The sequence below is a fragment of the Trachurus trachurus genome (genome assembly GCF_905171665.1).
Source record: "Trachurus trachurus genome assembly, chromosome: 18".
NCBI lineage: Eukaryota > Metazoa > Chordata > Actinopteri > Carangiformes > Carangidae > Trachurus > Trachurus trachurus.
The window spans coordinates 14,887,249-14,905,076 of record NC_139909.1 but is presented as its reverse complement, the minus strand read 5'-3'; the positions used below and the strand labels follow the sequence as shown (position 1 = coordinate 14,905,076).

Sequence of the window (17,828 nt, the reverse complement as noted above, 5' to 3'; positions counted from 1 at the left end):
ATAGTACAATTAAAAGATAGAACAGTTGACAAGGATTTAAGGAACACCCCTGATTTTTTATTTAATACTCTCTTTAGACATTTTCCAGTTCTGCCTTTAATTTCTGAGAAAATAAAGCCGCCTCTTCTGCTTCTTCGCTGACAGAAAACCTCCCCCACTCTCCACCCTCTCTTTTTTTTCTCTAAGTGCTGACTGAGAGCTCAGTTTGATAGACCAGAAGAGGAAACAGACGTTGTTCCTCTCGCCACAGAGATGGTTGGTGGTCGCATTTACTGCCAGTGCTGCCTTTTCACCTACAGCATTGTGCTGCTTCTTGGGGTCTGTCTCTACGGTATGTGACACTTTTACTGTTATGACATCTAGATCATGATTATTAGAGTTTCCCATGGAATGACATATCCTACTTGGAAAAGGCATGCGTGTTTGCAAGTGCAAGATGCCTGAGTTAAAAGATCACCAATGAAAAATACATCTGTGGATTTGTTACATAATTTGAAAGCTTGGCCATCCAAATCAAAGAAATATATTCAAGGCACAAAGTGTGTGGTGTTCAGTGAGCACTAGTTATTCTCTGCTCATAAGAAGAGTCATAATACAATGTTGGAAAACATTTCAGCAGCCTACTTCTTCACTGAGTGTTTATAGCCATGAGTAGGGAAACTATTTTTGAAGATCTTAATTTGCAAATGTGCTTTGCATTTTCTATTTTTGAAAAAAAACAACATATGTCAGCATGTTTCTGCTGCATCTAACACAAATTGTACAGTTATTATTGACACATAGATGCCTGCCTTTGTGTATCTGTCGTTTTTTTGTTTGTTTTATAATATAATATTTTGCTTATAATATGCATTTTTTATTCCAGTAAATTTTTTGTTTGAGTAAAAGAGGAACGGGCATGCTGTCAAGATATTTGAAGAAGTAGAGGAGGGTGTGGAAGTGTTAGACTTGTCTGCGCTCTATGTACAGACCACAAATAAACCACTGGCTCATTACTGTGCCAATATTCATGCATCTACATGCACCATTATAATCATAAAGGTTTGTGAGGCAAAGCAGTAAGCATTCAGCCGAGGACATTAAAAATACACTGAAGACAAAAGAGTAAACCAGACATTTCCTGAGCACTAGTTGTAGCAGCACTGACTGAAAGTGACAGGCACTAAAGGCAGCACAAGGGTTTGGTTTTTCACTGAGGTCAGTGTTTGTGGCTGCGCTATACGTTAACTACGGGAAATATCTTGTGGTAAACAGACCAGTTTTGACCGACATGAAGACTGCAGAAGATTACTGTTGTGCTACAGCAAACTGTTTTCAAAATGTCAACATCATCAGCTGCTTATGAGAAGCTACAATACAGCCACAATAATGGCTGACTTATAGTTGAGCTTCTCAATCAATAATACTAAAATATTAATAACATTGTTTGTTTGTACGGCCTCAACAACTCTTGATTTCAAAATCCGACTCATATGAGTGTTTTCAAATCCTCCCACTAAAGATACTGTGAGCTCAAGTAACTATAATTAGAGAAATGTCAGCACCGTCATCAAAGGAAAATGCTGACTGTTGACAGGAAACAATACACAAACATGTGAAGGAAAATAGTTTGTATGCTGTTATGTTATGTCAGGATGTCATGTTGTGTGATGTCATTGTATGTCATTATCATGTTATTCACGTGATGAAACGGGGCCATGTAATTATTTTAAACTGTTGTTGCATCAGATCATGTACATTACATCCTGCTTTTCTTATGTTATGTTAAATTAGCAACTAGATCTGAGCTTTGCATGGTAGACCTAGAGGAGGTGGTTTCATGTAGTTTGGTGATGAGTTGTGTTCTCTCTTGAGATTATGTGATGCATACAATATGACAATAGAAATTAGAATAAAAAAGATGATACTCACTCTGTTGTTTGATCATGTGTTCCAGATGTGGAGGCTTCCAGCTGTCCAAGTGTCATCCATAAACAAGTTGGAGACACGGTGGAGCTGTCGTCTTGTTTACCAACTAAAGGTGTCATCGCTGCATTGTGGAAATATGGAATTGAAAAAGTTGCAGAAAAGGACCAAGGGGTAGATTTTCATGCTCAGTTCAAAGACAGAATTGAACTAAACCCAACAAACTTTAGTTTAACAGTGAGAAAACTGACTCTTCAAGATTCTGGGGTTTTCAGTTTTGTCTCAGAGACAAATGACGCTCAAAGAAAAACTGTCTTCATCACTCTACAAGTTCATGGTAAGATGCTTTTGTCAACCTGATAACTCATACATGTGCATTGATTATATTTATCCATTCATTGACGGTTATTCACTGGCCTATGATTTAGAGGTGACATATTTTTAGCATGAGATATGCTACATAACAGTTTCATATGAAGGCAGAGCTTTGGGGCAGATTTTTATCAAGTCAGCTCAGAGAGATAAACTTCTGTTTCCAGCAGTCTTTTAGCTGCTGTTCTAACAGGGTCTCAAATGTGCATATGATTGCCACATACTGCACATTTTGCTAAAAAAAAAATTAGGCTAAAGTCAACACTCTGTCCACCAGCTCATGATGATGCAATCAAAAAGTGCTGGTCGATGCAGAATAGAGATCATTAGACTCGCCATAACCATCAATCCTACGTAGGCCTATAAAGCTCAGTCACCAGCCACTTCATACAAAATGCTAAAATAAGTTAGCCTGTTAGCTATGTAGGTTGATGCATCTCTTTTTAACCTTTGCGCCTCAGCTTTATAAATATTAGCAAAATATATTTTTAAAAGATAGTCAGACAAGTCTCATTTAACATCTAATTGTGTCTCTTGCTTGCACTGAGCTCAGCTGTCATGTTAATGATAAAAAATGAAGTGCATTCGATTACATAGCACAGTGGTTTTCACCCAGGGGCCGCCAGGGGGTCCTAGGATGCAAATAACAAAATAAAATAAAATAATTGTATTTTGGGGATTATTATAAAATCTAATTTATGATAATATAACATACCGAAACCTTATTTGTGATGCTCATCTTTCTAATTGCCTGCCAGGCAAATTATCATTCATGACATCGTGACAATTAACTGCTAACTGTTTCAAAACTCAGTGGGTTTGCAAAGGAGGTCCAGAAGCTAATATACGGCAGGGGCCTTGCCATGGAAAAGTCTGGGAACCCCTGACATAGCACACACACAACTGTTCAGTTGTAGGCTACAATTAAAAAAAACAGGTACAAGACAGTACAAGTAAAAGACAGACAGTACAGACAGTACAAGTAAAAGTACAACATTGATTACAGTGACTTTACCTGTGACCGTGGCAACAAAAGTGAGCTCCCCTGTGATTCTCAGTTCAGACTATAAACACATGTGAACAAGGTCAAAAAAAGAATCAGTAAACAACACTTTTCCAGTTTCTTTACAGGATTGCTACAGTTTCATGGGTTTGGGAAAAGTGGATTGATAATGTTGTTCACTTTCTCAGTTCTTACTTCTGCTGCAAGTTTGGAATCTGATGTATGGTGAATGTGTAATGCTCTATTAATGATAATAACAATATGAAACTGTATTTGTTACATGTACATACAAGAAATACAAGGCATAAAATGAACATAAACATTTTTTTTTTTAAACAACAATGGTGGATAGGATGGAATGATGGAAGGATAAATAAATAATAATCTATTATCTATTGCCTCACTAGACCGCATAACTCGACCCGACCTGACTGAAAACACCACCCTTCATTCCCAAAATGGATCCTGCACAGTTTCGCTGAAGTGCACGTCAGGCTCTGGCAGCAAAGTCAGCTACAAATGGACCGTGGGGAAGGAGACCTTCAATGGCCCCAGCTCACTGCAGCGCCACATCAGGCCACAAGATGGAGACGTCAACTTCACCTGCACCGTTGGGAACATGGTCAGTGAGCAATCTGCATCCGTCACAGTCAGGTGCAGCAACACGTCAGACCAAGTCAACCCAGATGATAAAGGTGAATTTCTTTCTCTACAACTTTAACGTACTATGTATTTCACTGAATGATAATATCTTGTTTTTGCTATTGGATTGAGAAAAACATGATCTAACTTTGAATGAAACCTGAGGAGTTAAATCCTGACATTCTCCATTAAAATTATGAGGACAATATTTATACCCTAGAAGATCCATCTGGTGCTGTATTGCATAGTCTTAGAATTATTAGTTATTATTTATTTATAAAGTAATTGTATGTTCAAATAAATCCCCTAATATTTTATTTGAAATATGAGGAAAAAAAATTAAAGTACATTTTATGTATTGAACCTGTGATTTCCACTGGTGCACATTGTGTATTACTATCCCTGCTTGTATCTTTTATTATTTACTTTACAGTAATAAGAGCAATAATATGATCATATCTTTAGTTCTAGAGCCAGTGCCAGAAAACCTTGTCCTGTACCTGAGTGTGGCTGCAGGAGCTGGGTTGATGCTTGTCATTGTCATCACCATAGTTATTTGGGTTTGTCTCCACAAAAAAGGCCAAGCTGGTAAGAAGTGTCTCAATATGGGTCTTTTTTTATATTAACTGTGAAATGTTACTCATGGTATTTTGTTTTTTCTTTACCAGGCAGCGATGCAAATGACCTCACCGTGTATGCCGATATCTCCGATGTTGTAGGTGAAGGCGTAAGTATTGTGTAGTTATTGTGTAGCAAGTTGTTTTGCACAAATAATCAGCTTCAGTTTTGATACATAAGTTGCCGTTTGTCTTTCACTGAAATGCATGCATGTTGAAATTTCCAGGGGTCATCACCTGCCATGAAGCCGTGCTCGGTGTATGAAACCATTGACAACAGAGTCAACACAGACACACCTGGGGTAAGAGGAAAAACTATCTTTGAAATGATTGCAAATATGGCAATATCAGTCCCTGTAATGTGAGTTAATAAAATTCTGATTGTCACATTGATGATTCCTCCCCTCCCAGCCACAGACTGTGTATGACAAGATTCAGTTCAGTAACATGAGGATGCCCGCACCGTCACCCTACCAGGACATTTAAGAGATCAATGTGCTGCCAAATGAATAACAGACCTCGAGACATTTGGAAAAGGCACAGCCAACAGGAAATGTAATAAAATGTAATAACAGGGCACATACTCAAACACTGTGATTTTGTAAATCTTATTTTTTTTGCCAGAGCTTTCGTTTCTTATGTCAGAAGTCCAGTATGTCACACGCAATTTTGTAAATTCTGTAAATACAGAGATTATATATTTTTAATGCTTAATGTGCATTTTATGCTTGTCATCTTGTACAAAGTTGTCCATGTTAAATAACATTTACAGTACTTTTATTGTTGTGTTGTGTGTCATTATTTTATTTTATCAATTAGTGATTGATTTTACTTTTAAATTCTTACTTTGTATTTTCTATGTATTGTGTTGAGGCAATGAGACGATTAGATTCATGAAGGCTTTTACTTATTATTTATTTATTGTCTGAAGCCTTGTGTACCAGTCAGTAGCCTATTAGGGTGGAGGGCAAAATGTGAAAACACCACCTTAATAAGCAGAAGTAAGTGATATATTTGTGTTAATATAAGTCTTAAATAGTTATATCTTCCGACAGCAATCACTTACATAGAGTGTTTGGACTGAAACACGGGTCTGTCAGTCACTCTGCTCTGCTCTGAGCCGAAGAGAAAACATTTATCGTATCCTACAGTTTTTATCCAATGAGGAGAGAGAACGGCATGCAGGGCTGTGTGTGCAGCCAAGGGACGCCGTGAATGTGGTGACGTAGGGACGAGGACTGTTATGGTGCGTTCAAGGAAACTCGTAACTCCTGTTTTTCTGACCTGTGAAGTTGTACCAGTTTGCTCTGGTACGAGTTCACGGGTCGGAAGTTACGAGTGGCCGTTATAGTGACTTTCACAGGTAAAACAGGTCGGAAAAACACGAGTGGGTTGCCTGGAACGCTACAAAATCGTAAGTTGTGACTTGAAGCTGTAATTTACGGTTTCAAAAGCCTGCCTGGAACGCAGCATTAGCCAAAACGACCGGATCGCTTACTTCTGCTTTAATATTGGCTCACCACCTTTATTATTGGCTCAGTGTCAAACATAATACTGAACTCTGTGGAAAAAACATGATTTTAAAAATACATATATAAAACTGAGGGAGGCATAAGCTTTGAAAATACTTCTTTCATTGTGATGGGTCTACAATAAACATATTTATAGTTGTACATTTATTTCACATTTGACAGAATAATGACCAAAAAAACCCATGAAGATACTGTCAATACATATGAAAAAAAGTGTTTTAAAAAAGTATTTACATAAGATGAGCTGATCATCATGTCCACAATAAAATAATTTATAAAAAACATTATCATCCTGTGTTTTGCAGATAAGTGGTGTCAAGACAGTGATGATAACTGATAGTTTTCATTCAGGAAATTACATTTTATTGATAATATTGAGTTGATAATATGTATGATGTTATGATTCCACACTTATATTTCAGTCAAATTAAATTGCCAGAAAATGAGACAAAACACACAAAAAGAAAATTAAAGCTCATTCAAAATGTTTGACATCCAAAAAAATTGTAAATGATGTGTTAATTTTATAATGTAAATCAATTTAAATGTACAATATACATATGTACAACAAAAAACTCTGTTCACGTGACAGCCCAGCTGCATATGATAAACATACATTTTTACATCTGGGTGTTCATTTTAAGTATGACGTCCCCCATATAAGCACTGTAGTCATTGTCACAGTCACAGTTACACATTGCTGATGCTTCTCAAAGTTGTTGTTGTTGTTGTTTTTTTACATGAATCAGGCTACCTATGGGAAGGAGGGACAGCAGCATCATGTTATCACTCATTTCCAGAAATCTAGACATACAAAAAAAACCAAAAGAAGAACAGGTGCATTTATAAAGCACCGTTGACGAGAGAAATTGAAAATGTACCTCCAGATTATCACTTTGTTTCACTACCAAATAATTTAGACACCCTTTCTGAAAAACAAAGGAGAACACAAATAAGTAACAATAATTAGTATAATTTCAGTTTGAAAATGACCAAGGCGAGTTAAATACCTCTTACATGTTCCCATGCAGTTTTTAGTTTTTCTGTAATTAAAACAAACCAGACATTGTCAACATTGTCACAAAATTAAAAAAAAAAAAAAAAAAGAAAGTACTATGATATGTAGTTTCCTCTCACCTCTGTTGATGTATATTAGTGGTGGTATGGCGAGTCCTAAGAAAAGCCCAATAAAAAAACAAAGAACACTTGGGTTCCAAGGCTTGTCTGCAAGACAGATAGTTAGGAGAAAAAATGTGAAGTCAGCTTTTCATTTCACCTGTTGACCCTGACAAGACAGAGGGATGTTGATGCTACAGTTAGATTGGGGAAAGGGAAACACTTATTCCTGTTAATTATAGGGTGTCCTATCGCGTTCATATACAAGTAGGGAATTGCTTGGTATGTTTTTTATTGTCATACTTCAGCACATTGCTTTGGAATATATTATTGATTTGTGCTAAGGGAGGATTGTCCAGTAAGCAAAGTGGACACATTATGAGGCTTAGCATGGGTGTAGGTCATAATCTAGTCATGAGGCCTTTTCTTGAGGAAGTGCCTGAATTAAGAAATCTACAGTACATCAGCTGTATTACACATTCCTAACGCAAGAAGAAAAACGGCTGCTGCTCATCATCATGCATTGTATATTATGGTGTTGTGTTTTCCATCACTTTACCTGGTAATTTTACAGTCACATCTTTTGAGGCCTTCTCCATTGCTCTGCTGGAGGTGCAGGTGAACTTGGCTTGTGTCTCTTTGAGGAATGCTAGAAGAACGCTGTTTTTTTCAGCAGTATTATTTATGCTGTAGATATCTGCAGTGGGAGGTTTATCCCAGGAGAGTTCAACACCTTCATCCTGAGTGGAACATTGCAGTGCCACCCAATAGCCTCCTTCTTCTCGTGTGTTCAAGATTATCTTTATGGACGGAGCCTCAACTTGTTCTGCACAGAAATAAATTGCCATTATGAACTGGACAGAAAATTTCTACACCTAAACTATAACCATTTGAAAGTATTCGAAACATGACTTATCCTATGAAGCATGATTAACATCAATCCACTGTTACTAGTTCACCACCAGAAATGGGAAATGGTACGAAATGGGAAATTTTTTATCTAATCATGGTTGTGTATTGGGCATAACACTTAATAAACCCATCAGAGTGCCATCATCATAAAGCATCTGCTTGTGAATGAGGTGAAAGCAGGTGAGCAGACATCTACAGCAACAACCGGGATTCCACCAAAACTCTTGTGCAAGTATCAATCGAGTCCGTTGTTAGGCACCTAACAACGCAAGAGCATGTCACAAGTTTTATATATGTTAATATAGCTTTAAAATAACAGTGAAATGCTGCACCATTGACTTCCAGCTAGTGTTTTGTAGCCAAAGATAGCATTGCATCAACACCATGCCTGCCAATGACCTTGTTTTTTGTTTTGTTTTGTTTTTCGCCTTTATGTGATAGGATGGTAGAGAGAGACAGGAAATGGGAAACAGGGAGAGGGGGAATGACATGCACTTAAGGAACGCCCAATGTGGGATTCAAATCAGGGCCGACTGCAGTGAGGACTGTAGCCTCTGCATAAGGGGCGCCTGCCCAACCCACCACTCAGCAACCCCCAGTGACCTCGTTTTGAGACCAACATGCCCACGAGGGCTCATTTGGGTGCATCTGTGCTATATTATATTATTATATTGCTATATTAACAATATGGCGAAACTGCACAGGAAAATGACATATGTGTCGGCCTGATACCAGCAAAGACATGTCACGCTTCACGCCACTTTTTAAGATAAGGAGTACAGCTGTGTAAAGTCACATCAGCGCTCTTTGAAGCTGTGCTTAGCCTCCAGAGTGTTAATGTGTTGATGCAGGTGTAATTATCGATATTTACACAATTTTAAATACATTTTAAAAATCTTTAAGGACAGGACGGTGTTAGTCTTGAGCCCAAATCTGAGTGCCATGAATTGTTTCCCGACCACTGCCTCCCGGTTACACTATTTAGAATTATCTTCACACCGACGGCCTCATTTGCTGTTGTAGGTCAAACAGACATCGGCAAAGAGACTTTTGCATATCCAGTTAAACGTTCTTTGTAGGGGCTTTAAAATCATTGTTAACTAGGCCTATGTTAGCATGCTAACACTTTGGCACATGGTTTTGTAGGTAAACTACAGCAATCATGATACCGCTAGGTAAAAAATCACCAAGGCAATTCCAGTTCAGTAGGATTTACCCTCCGGGAAAAAGGGTTTATAGATGTGGGTCAAACTTACTCATAACATTGAGCTTGATCTTGTTTACTGCATTGTTTTTCATTGTGTTGGTGAGGTCCACGGTGTACTCCATGCCATCATCTTGGGTTAGCTTATCGATCGTCAAGAAACCTAATGAAAAAGAATGATTGAAAAGACTTTGTCAGGACAGACAGAAGGAGCATGTTGACTCCTTGACACCGACAGACAGGTGCTAGATTTTCCTCTCACCTGTGGAGCTGTCCAGATAAAGTCTCCCATCGTACCGGTTGACCCGCCTGGTGTTTATTACGCCCCTTCGATAGGTGGCAATCCAGGTGTTGTTGGAGAATATCGACCACTCGATCTTTGTGAGGTTCCATGATGGATCTGCTCCTGACTTCAAGGTAATGCTATTCCCAAGGCTACCACTGACTTCAGGTAGGACTTCGGCAAGTGCTACCGTGAAAACTGTTTTGAAAGAGATTCAGCATCACAACATGACAGATGGCAAAGACAACTCAGTTCCAGCACCATTTAGTTGAAACCTACACACATCAGTATCATTGTTTAGCATGGCTGAGGGATGTATTTAGCTAACAGCTTAGACTTAAAACATAATGCTCATCTTTACTGTGTTAGCATGCTAATGTTTGTGAAAAGGCAAGACACAGTGCTGGATAAACAGACAATTACTGTATAGATGAATGATCATTATCAAGTTATCATCTGGGGAAAATCAGTGTGAATACAAATTTGTGGCACAACATGGCATTATTGAGATAATAACTTAAGCTGTGACGCCATCATCATCTATCTAGTCTTGTGGCGGTACTTTGGGGTCTGTCAGGGTCTTGGCAAAGTCAGGAGAATTAATCTTCTAGGGAACCATGAATGTTTCGCAGTGTCCATGTTGCAGCTGCCAAGGTGTTGCGGTCTAAACCAACATTATGTAACCACCTGCTGAGGTTAACCCTCAAAACTTCAGGACACAAGTTCATTTTCAAGAAGTTATAGTTCTCAGAATGAAAGAGACCTATTTCCTGTGTTCGGCGGACCCTAAGATATATTACACAGTTTCCTGCCATTCTGACATTAAATGTTTACCGTTTCAAAACTAGAATAACAGACCTGTGATTAAAAGAAGAGCATAAATATACTATATAGGTTTTTTTTCAAAGCTTATTCAGCTTATTGTTTGACAACCAGAGTCATGTGTTCGTGGCATTTCTGTTTCAGGAAGTTAAGTTACATGCGCTTTTCTGAATTATAGTTTGAAGTTTTGAAGAATTAAAGTTTTTGAAATTAAAAAAAAAAGTACATACCATGGAGAAACACAATCAGGGAGGTCCGAGGATTCATCGTATTGTTCTGACTCGACTAACAGGAGACAATTCAAGGACCCTTACTTCTGTTTTTTTTTTTTTTTTTTTTTCATGACGTCACTTAGACTGCCCCTTTTTTATAACTGAAAAATGTGTTAGAGTCTTAGTTAGTTTTATGAATCTATATTTTAAAGTTTTATAAATGTATATTTTGTGTGTGTTTGTTTTGATAATTCCGTTTCACTCATATATTTTTTTTAAAGGATGGTACTTTTTGCATAAATAGAATATTAAATAATAAATGAATAGCCCAATCCAGACCCTAGGGGTATGAGGACTCATTTATTTGCCATGGCTGTCACCTCAGGTTAAGGTAGAGTCCTTTTTGCTTTATGTTATGTCCCACATATATGTATGCATGTGTGTAAAATTGTGTTCACATTATATGTTATTTTATCTTTTCTACCTGCACAGCACTTTGGCAACTTAGGTTATTTTAAATGTGCTTTATAAATAATGACTTGACTTGACAAAGACCAGTGTAGTGTCTACAAAGTGTCTTTGAGGGTACTATTTTTCTTTTATTTTGTCAGTTCCATTTACTATTGCTGAAAGATATTGAATACTGTGGAAATTTTTACACATCATTCGGACAACCTTCACACACTCCCACATTTTCTCACTTCTCTAAAAAGTCAAAGAACTTGTGACTCAGTATAAGCCTTGGATACCATCATTTATAAAAAAAAAAAAAAAAAACAACCCCCCCCCCCCCCAAACATTTACAGACGTGTTAGGAACTTTAGTTAAGAGTACAACAAATTGACAGCAAACATATCGATCAAAAACAGCTTAGAAAACGCTATCAAAATGTACATGTAAACTGCTTGTGATTGGCAGAGCAATCTTTATTTGTGTAGTGTAAAAGGATGACAAGGCGCACAATGAGAACATGATAAGGGCCCCTATTGGCCACCAAAATACATAAAGTAGCTTGCAGTCATTCCCCGGACACCTGGAGACAAACTGGCACTGTTGGAAAACAAATTAAAACAAAACAAATTAATCTGCTCGTCTGCAACTGATGAATTACAAAAATATCATTTTCTATACTGAATGATAAAATTAATATCTGTTTTTTGCCTTGAGCTGTATTTAGAAGTACACATGAGCCACAATGTAAACCAAATTATTTACTTAAAGGGCCTTTTATCAGTTAGTCTTAGAATACCTTAGGGCTAGTGTTAGTGTTGTAGGATTAACCCCTAAGATCATCTAACCCTAACTCTCCAGAGGGAGCTGCTATGCATGGACCCTGAAAATGCCCTCCTCCAATGTCAGTTAACTCAGCAATAGTTGGGATTGAAGACTACAGGTGAGTAATTGGAGAGAAGTGACAACGAAGGACATCTGTAGTCTGATCCTTATCTCCTAGCCTTAACTTGAGGCTACTGGTTCGAAGATTTTGGGGTGATGCAACCACATCCAAATATATAGACACTCAGACATCCTTGTTTTACTATATTCAGTGGGTCCTTAATACTTCCACGAACCTGTCTCTCTAACCTTGAACATCCAAACCCAGACGCAAAAAGTATTAACCCTCAAACACCCGTTTAATTGTGTCCACAAAGTACAGTGGCATCCTGGTTTTCAGACCTCACAAAGCAGTAAAACAAAGTCCACACACATTCAAACACTAATTTAGCAAATTATCAGAGAGTCTGTAAAATCAAGCTGCCAAAAAGAAGCACACTGGTGGTACTTGGCTGCATTGTGCCTGAGCTTATAAATCTAAATATGCAGTGGCGAAAACATCCACATCCAGTGTTACAGTATGGACACAAGCTGGTTGTTCACCGTGCATACATTGTGCTTTTATTTTAGTTGCCAGTGCACGAGTATAAGTCATACAACACATTCACGTGGGTACAGTTTCAGAAATGAAAGGTGAGTGAATCATAACAGTAAATAATACAAAAAATGCACAGTGCATGAAGTTCCTCCAGTGTTTTACTTCATAATTTCAATGGGAAGTACTGTATGCACATCCACTTTTCAGTAAACAACTGAGTGGAATCAACAGAAAATCAGGAAGCAAGTCACAGGTGGTTTCACCTCCCTTTGATTTGGCCAGGGGATCCAGTCGTTGTCCAAAAAAAGGTCAGAGAAAGAAAAGACGCCTCTGAGTTGAGTTTTCAGTTGTGTGTTCACAATGCAAAAGGCAGAACAAGAAGTAAGAAGGGAAATAAGAAGTACGATCAGATCTGACACAGTCTAAGCTAAAAATAAGCTGTTGCATGACAAAAGGTCAGTGATCGCACAACTCGGAAGACTTCAATATTTACCGCAACCTGTTGATGACCTGCATGTGTGCAGTGTCGTCAAAAGCCAGTTAATAGACTCAAAGTGTGTGCTTTTCCAGCCAAGGGATTTTTATCAAAAGACTGTACAAACGTATTAAACTTGTAATGACGTACTACTGAGAAGTAGCCTTCGTTAGTACAATAGAAAGGGGAAGTTTGGGAATGCTGTGCCATGTCACAAGATGACAGTCAGCACTTATACGTAACGCAAGGGTGATTTTAGTGTTTTCAGGAAAGACAAGAGCAACAAAGTATAGAATTCTCTTTAAGTCTATGACTGCTCCTCTATGTCCACTTCATATGTTTGAGTGTCACATGAATCAACAGATAAAAATAATGAAAAGTGTCATACAAAAAAGTAGGCAGTGAGATTAGTATCTATGATTCACCATCTACCTCTCGCCTCCCTCCTCTTACACAGACGTCTCTGACTGTAGCTTCATGACAAACTTGTGGCTTTTGGGGTCAACGAACTCCTCGCCCAAGCGCAGGAAGGGAAGCGGTGTCACCGTGACAACGAGGGAGAAGTCCAGGCGTTTCAGGGTGAAGACCTGGCCTTGACGCAAAGAGGCCGTCACCGGTTCCTCGCTCACTAGTGTCCACTGGCGCCCCCTAGCGTTGTCCAGGTACTGGAGGGTGGGACCTGGGCTGAGGTAGCGCTCAAGGAAAGCCTTTAAAAAACAAATATGTGAATGAGTCATGGCACTAATACAGTATCTTAAATTAAAGCGATAGTTCACCCAAGATTGAAATTTCACTCTATCTACTCACCCTCATGTCGACTAAGGGCTGGGAGAAGTTTCAGAGTCCTCCGTGGCTTCTCTGAGTTACAGGGGGTCTCGGCGTAGCAGTGCATGTCAATATAACGGTTGCAAATGGATACCAACTGTCTTCGTAACAAAAAGACACACCAAAAAACATCCAAATACCTCCATGCTGCTCGTATGTAATGTCCGTCATGTATTGAAGCCCCAAAATGCAAAATTGTTCCGAAAAAAATTAAATACGTCTATATTTCAAGCTTGTTTTGTTAATTTTTTTCGGGACAATCTTTTTGTTACGAAGACAGTTGGTATCCATTTGCAACCGTCATATGGACATGCAGTGCTGCACCGAGCCCCCCTGTACTGTAACTCAGAAAAGCCACGGAGGACTCTGAAACTTCTCCCAGCCCTTAGTCGACATGAGGGTGAGTAGATAATGAGTGCAATTTCAATTTTGGGTGAACTATCCCTTTAAAGGGCTAATGCCTAAGGGTTTTGTATTGATAAAATACATACCATGAAACCATGGTCCATCCTTACCTTTGGGGTCATGTTGTGCGTGATGCAGAACTGCAGGTGGTTGATGATGCTCTCCATGCTGTGGTAGGACTGCTGCCTGGTGGCACGGAGGTACTTCTGCATGGCCCGGGCCATGGGGGCGAAGATGGCCTGAGCCGCCTCCCTGGGGTCCATCACCTCCCGCGGGTGTTTGGGCGAGGAGGCAACGGTCGCCTCCTCTTCCAGGTAACGCTTGATGTGGGTGAAGGCTTCTTCTACTGCCACCACCAGTCTGGGAGGAGGCGTTACGCAGTGTGAGCGAGACACTGGATTATACCGGCTTTAAATCTTTACATGTGTGTGGTTGTGTCCTCACCTGGCCTTGCGTTTGCGGACCCTCCGCTCCACCTCCGCCTCCTCGTAGTAGTACTCATTGTGGGAGTTGTCTCTTCTCCGAGCACTGGCTGCGATCATGGCTCTGGACTGACCCGTGGAGTTATTGGTGCTGTTTTCTGTGGACAGAAGCAGCGATGTTAAAGGGATAGTTCACCCAAAATTGAAATTTCACTCATTATCTACTCACCCTCATGTCGACTAAGGGCTGGGTGAAGTTTCAGAGTTATCCATGCTGCTCGTATGTAATGTCCGTCTTGTATTGAAACCCCGAAATGCGAAATTGTCCCGAAAAAAATTAAATAAGTCTATATTTTAAGCTTGTTTGTAGCGGAAGCTCCTCTTCCCAGTTCGTCCAAATTTGACGAACCGGGAAGAGGAGCTTCGAGAAGCTTCCGCTACAAAACAAGCTTGAAATATAGACCTATTTAATTTTTTCAGGACAATTTCGCATTTCGGGGCTTCAATACAAGACGGACATTACATACGAGCAGCATGGAGGTATTTGGATGTTTTTTGGTGTGTCTTTTTGTTACGAAGACAGTTGGTATCCATTTGCAACCGTTATATGGACATGCACTGCTACGCCGAGACCCCCTTTAACTCAGAGAAGCCACGGATAACTCTGAAACTTCTCCCAGCCCTTAGTCGACATGAGGGTGAGTAGATAATGAGTGAAATTTCAATTTTGGGTGAACTATTCCTTTAAAGTCGACCAATCCATAATCAATAGTGAACGGGTGGAGCAACCTGACCAATCCGCCAATTTCTACAAGGCACATTTGCTTTCATGTCTAAATGAATACAGTAAATTTATATATTCCTGCTTTTTTCTGGGTTAGGGTTAGGGTTAGGGCTTCTGTTTGTGTCATGTGTGAGTATGTCCACCCACATTTGGTGTGTTTTAAATATGCACATGGTAGGAACTGTTCGGGTTCAATGTGTGGGTTCAATTATTTTACCTTCCCCCAGATTGTAGACCTTGAAAGCAGACATCTTCTTAGTAAGGATGGACTTGGGCAGGTTGAGCAGGGCAGGGTTATAGACCGGGAAGTCACTGTAGTACTGGTCCAGAACCCACACGGCTGCCCTCTGAATACTGTGTTACACAAGGAAGTGGAAGGTAAATACACATTTTAAAACAGAAAGGCTTTAGATCAACTTGACAGCCTCATAGTGTCACGTCCAATAAGGGAAGTGGTGAACATGAAAATGAGGCTGTGTGGGGGCGGCACTCATGACAAGAAACGTCTGCTGCGCTATGGGAATACAATGCAGTGTCTCCGGCTCAGTATCAAAACCCCACTGGCCTACATATGTCTGCAGCTGCACAGAGGAGGTGAAAGTTGCGGGTGTTAAGACACTTTCTAGCCACCAAAAGACAGTTTGCTTTTGGGGGTGACATTTGCACTTTCTCTCCATAAGACTTTCAACCACCTTAAAGGGAAAGTTCAACATTTTGGCAAATTGGCCCACTGCCATAATCCATAGTCATAGCAGTAGGTTTGTTCACTACGGAGGCTAATGGGATTTCTTGGTTTCCCTCTTCAAACTCATCAAATACACAATCCAACAACTCCAAAACACTCTGGTGGACAAGTTGTGACCTGCACATTCACCACGCTATGAGGTGATAATGTAACGTTATGAGACAGAGTTGTTTTAGAGGTAAATTCATGCAAAACAGCTGATGCACGTTCCTGTTGAGGGCAGTTTTCCAGCTAGCAGTCTCTGTATTTGCCTCGAAAACAACTCTGTCTCGTAACGTTCTGTTATTATCTCATAGCGTGGTGAATGTGCAGGTCACAACTTGTCCACCAGAGCGTTTTGGAGTTGTTGGATTGTGTATTTGATGAGTTTGATGAGGGAAACCAAGAAATCCCATAAGCCTCCGTAGCGTAGCTCTGAGCAGCTCGCGGTTCTGCTCCGCCGTTCTTAAAATAGCTTGCACCGACAATTACAGGTAACAAACCTACTCCTAAAACTATAGGGATTATGGCAATGGGCCAATTTGCCAAAATGTTGAACTATCCCTTTAATTAGTGGTTTATCCATGCTCGGTAGCTCAGTCGAGAAGTAGGTAGCGCATACGAACCTAAGATGTCCCACACTGTAGAAGTGGCTGACTCCATCTGTGGTCCTCACAACCTTCAGACAGAACGCCGGCTGCAGGTGTCTGACCTCCAGCAGCACCAGGGCCAGGTACTGAATGAAGAGCAACGCATCCACCAGAGACGCTGCATATCCCACAATTCCCCTGTAATCCGTCTCTCTGGGTTCCAGCACCCGCACGCCGTAGAAGAGCCAATAGGAGGCCACGAAGAGGAAGACCAGAGCCAGCAGCAGACAGCGGAAGATGAAGAAGCGCGGCAGGGCGGCTCTGGGTGGGCGGAGGAACAGCGCCCAGGTGGAGATGAGGAGGATCAGGAGCTTAAAGGCCAGAGAGATGTAAAGGCCCTCGCACGGAGTGCCGCAAGGGTCCAGAGTGTCCCGCCACAGCAGCTGTGGGAGGGCCAAGAAGGCCAGAGGAGTGACCAGAGCGAAGAGCCCCAAAATGGCGCCCAGCGCGAGGCCTAAGTAGCGGCGACACTCGAGAGGCGTGGACTCCTCTAGATCTTTGGAGATCCTTGTCAGGTCCTCGTTGGAGATGCTGTCCACAGAGGTGCCGGTGACCACGGTGGTCGTCTCGCCCCAGTTGTCATCCTGAGGAGAGAGGAGGGCAGAGAGAGGGAGGGGGTTGGGTGTCGGTGTTAGTAGCTCCACACTGAGGATGTTTCAGAAAGGAATGAGTATTATGAGATTCTGACCCTGTCATCTCCTCGGGTGGACTCGGCGTCCAGCAGCGGTTCTCCAGGAGCCTGGATGGTCACAGATTTGTCTCCACGGACGCTGCCGTCACGACTCTTGGATCGATGCCTGTCCCTCCTCTCTCTGCGGACATCGGAGACACAAATCAGGAGTTTATTATCCACAGATCCACAATAATCATTGCATGGCTTCCTGTCCTGATGGGATTTATGATCCTCTTTTTGACATTTGAAAGAGTAAATGATGAGAAAACATTGGACACTATGGTCGTCTACCTGTGTTTGCGGGAGCTTCTCGAATGGGACGACTTGAAGGAGTAGCCCGAGTAGATCGACTCGTTGTCCATGTCGGAGGCTGGCGG

At 40.6% G+C, this 17,828-nt stretch overlaps 3 protein-coding genes across 3 annotated transcripts; 1 reads left to right on the top strand and 2 right to left on the bottom strand.

Moving 5' to 3' along the window:
- The first annotated feature begins 218 nt into the window (after positions 1–218).
- Positions 219–5,274, top strand: LOC311002203 (SLAM family member 6-like). Its single transcript, XM_083993473.1, has 7 exons — positions 219–331; positions 1,937–2,242; positions 3,688–3,975; positions 4,394–4,510; positions 4,591–4,649; positions 4,767–4,841; positions 4,951–5,274. Exons 1-7 carry the CDS (start codon positions 253–255, stop codon positions 5,023–5,025), a joined length of 999 nt encoding a protein of 332 aa, XP_083849599.1. The 5' UTR covers positions 219–252; the 3' UTR covers positions 5,026–5,274.
- A 927-nt stretch (positions 5,275–6,201) lies between these two features.
- On the bottom strand, positions 6,202–10,687 carry LOC311001691 (CD48 antigen). The gene is made up of 8 exons (XM_083992807.1): positions 10,639–10,687; positions 9,566–9,784; positions 9,356–9,466; positions 7,747–8,013; positions 7,209–7,295; positions 7,082–7,114; positions 6,953–7,000; positions 6,202–6,825 (listed from the first exon to the last, which is right to left on the bottom strand). Exons 1-7 carry the CDS (start codon positions 10,673–10,675, stop codon positions 6,963–6,965), a joined length of 792 nt encoding a protein of 263 aa, XP_083848933.1. The 5' UTR covers positions 10,676–10,687; the 3' UTR covers positions 6,202–6,825; positions 6,953–6,962.
- A 2,730-nt stretch (positions 10,688–13,417) lies between these two features.
- LOC311001576 (vang-like protein 2) lies at positions 13,418–17,828 on the bottom strand (the record flags this gene model as incomplete). The annotated part of the gene is made up of 7 exons (XM_083992660.1): positions 17,743–17,828; positions 17,467–17,590; positions 16,755–17,362; positions 15,622–15,758; positions 14,643–14,778; positions 14,309–14,558; positions 13,418–13,675 (listed from the first exon to the last, which is right to left on the bottom strand). Exons 1-7 carry the CDS (start codon positions 17,811–17,813, stop codon positions 13,418–13,420), a joined length of 1,584 nt encoding a protein of 527 aa, XP_083848786.1. The 5' UTR covers positions 17,814–17,828.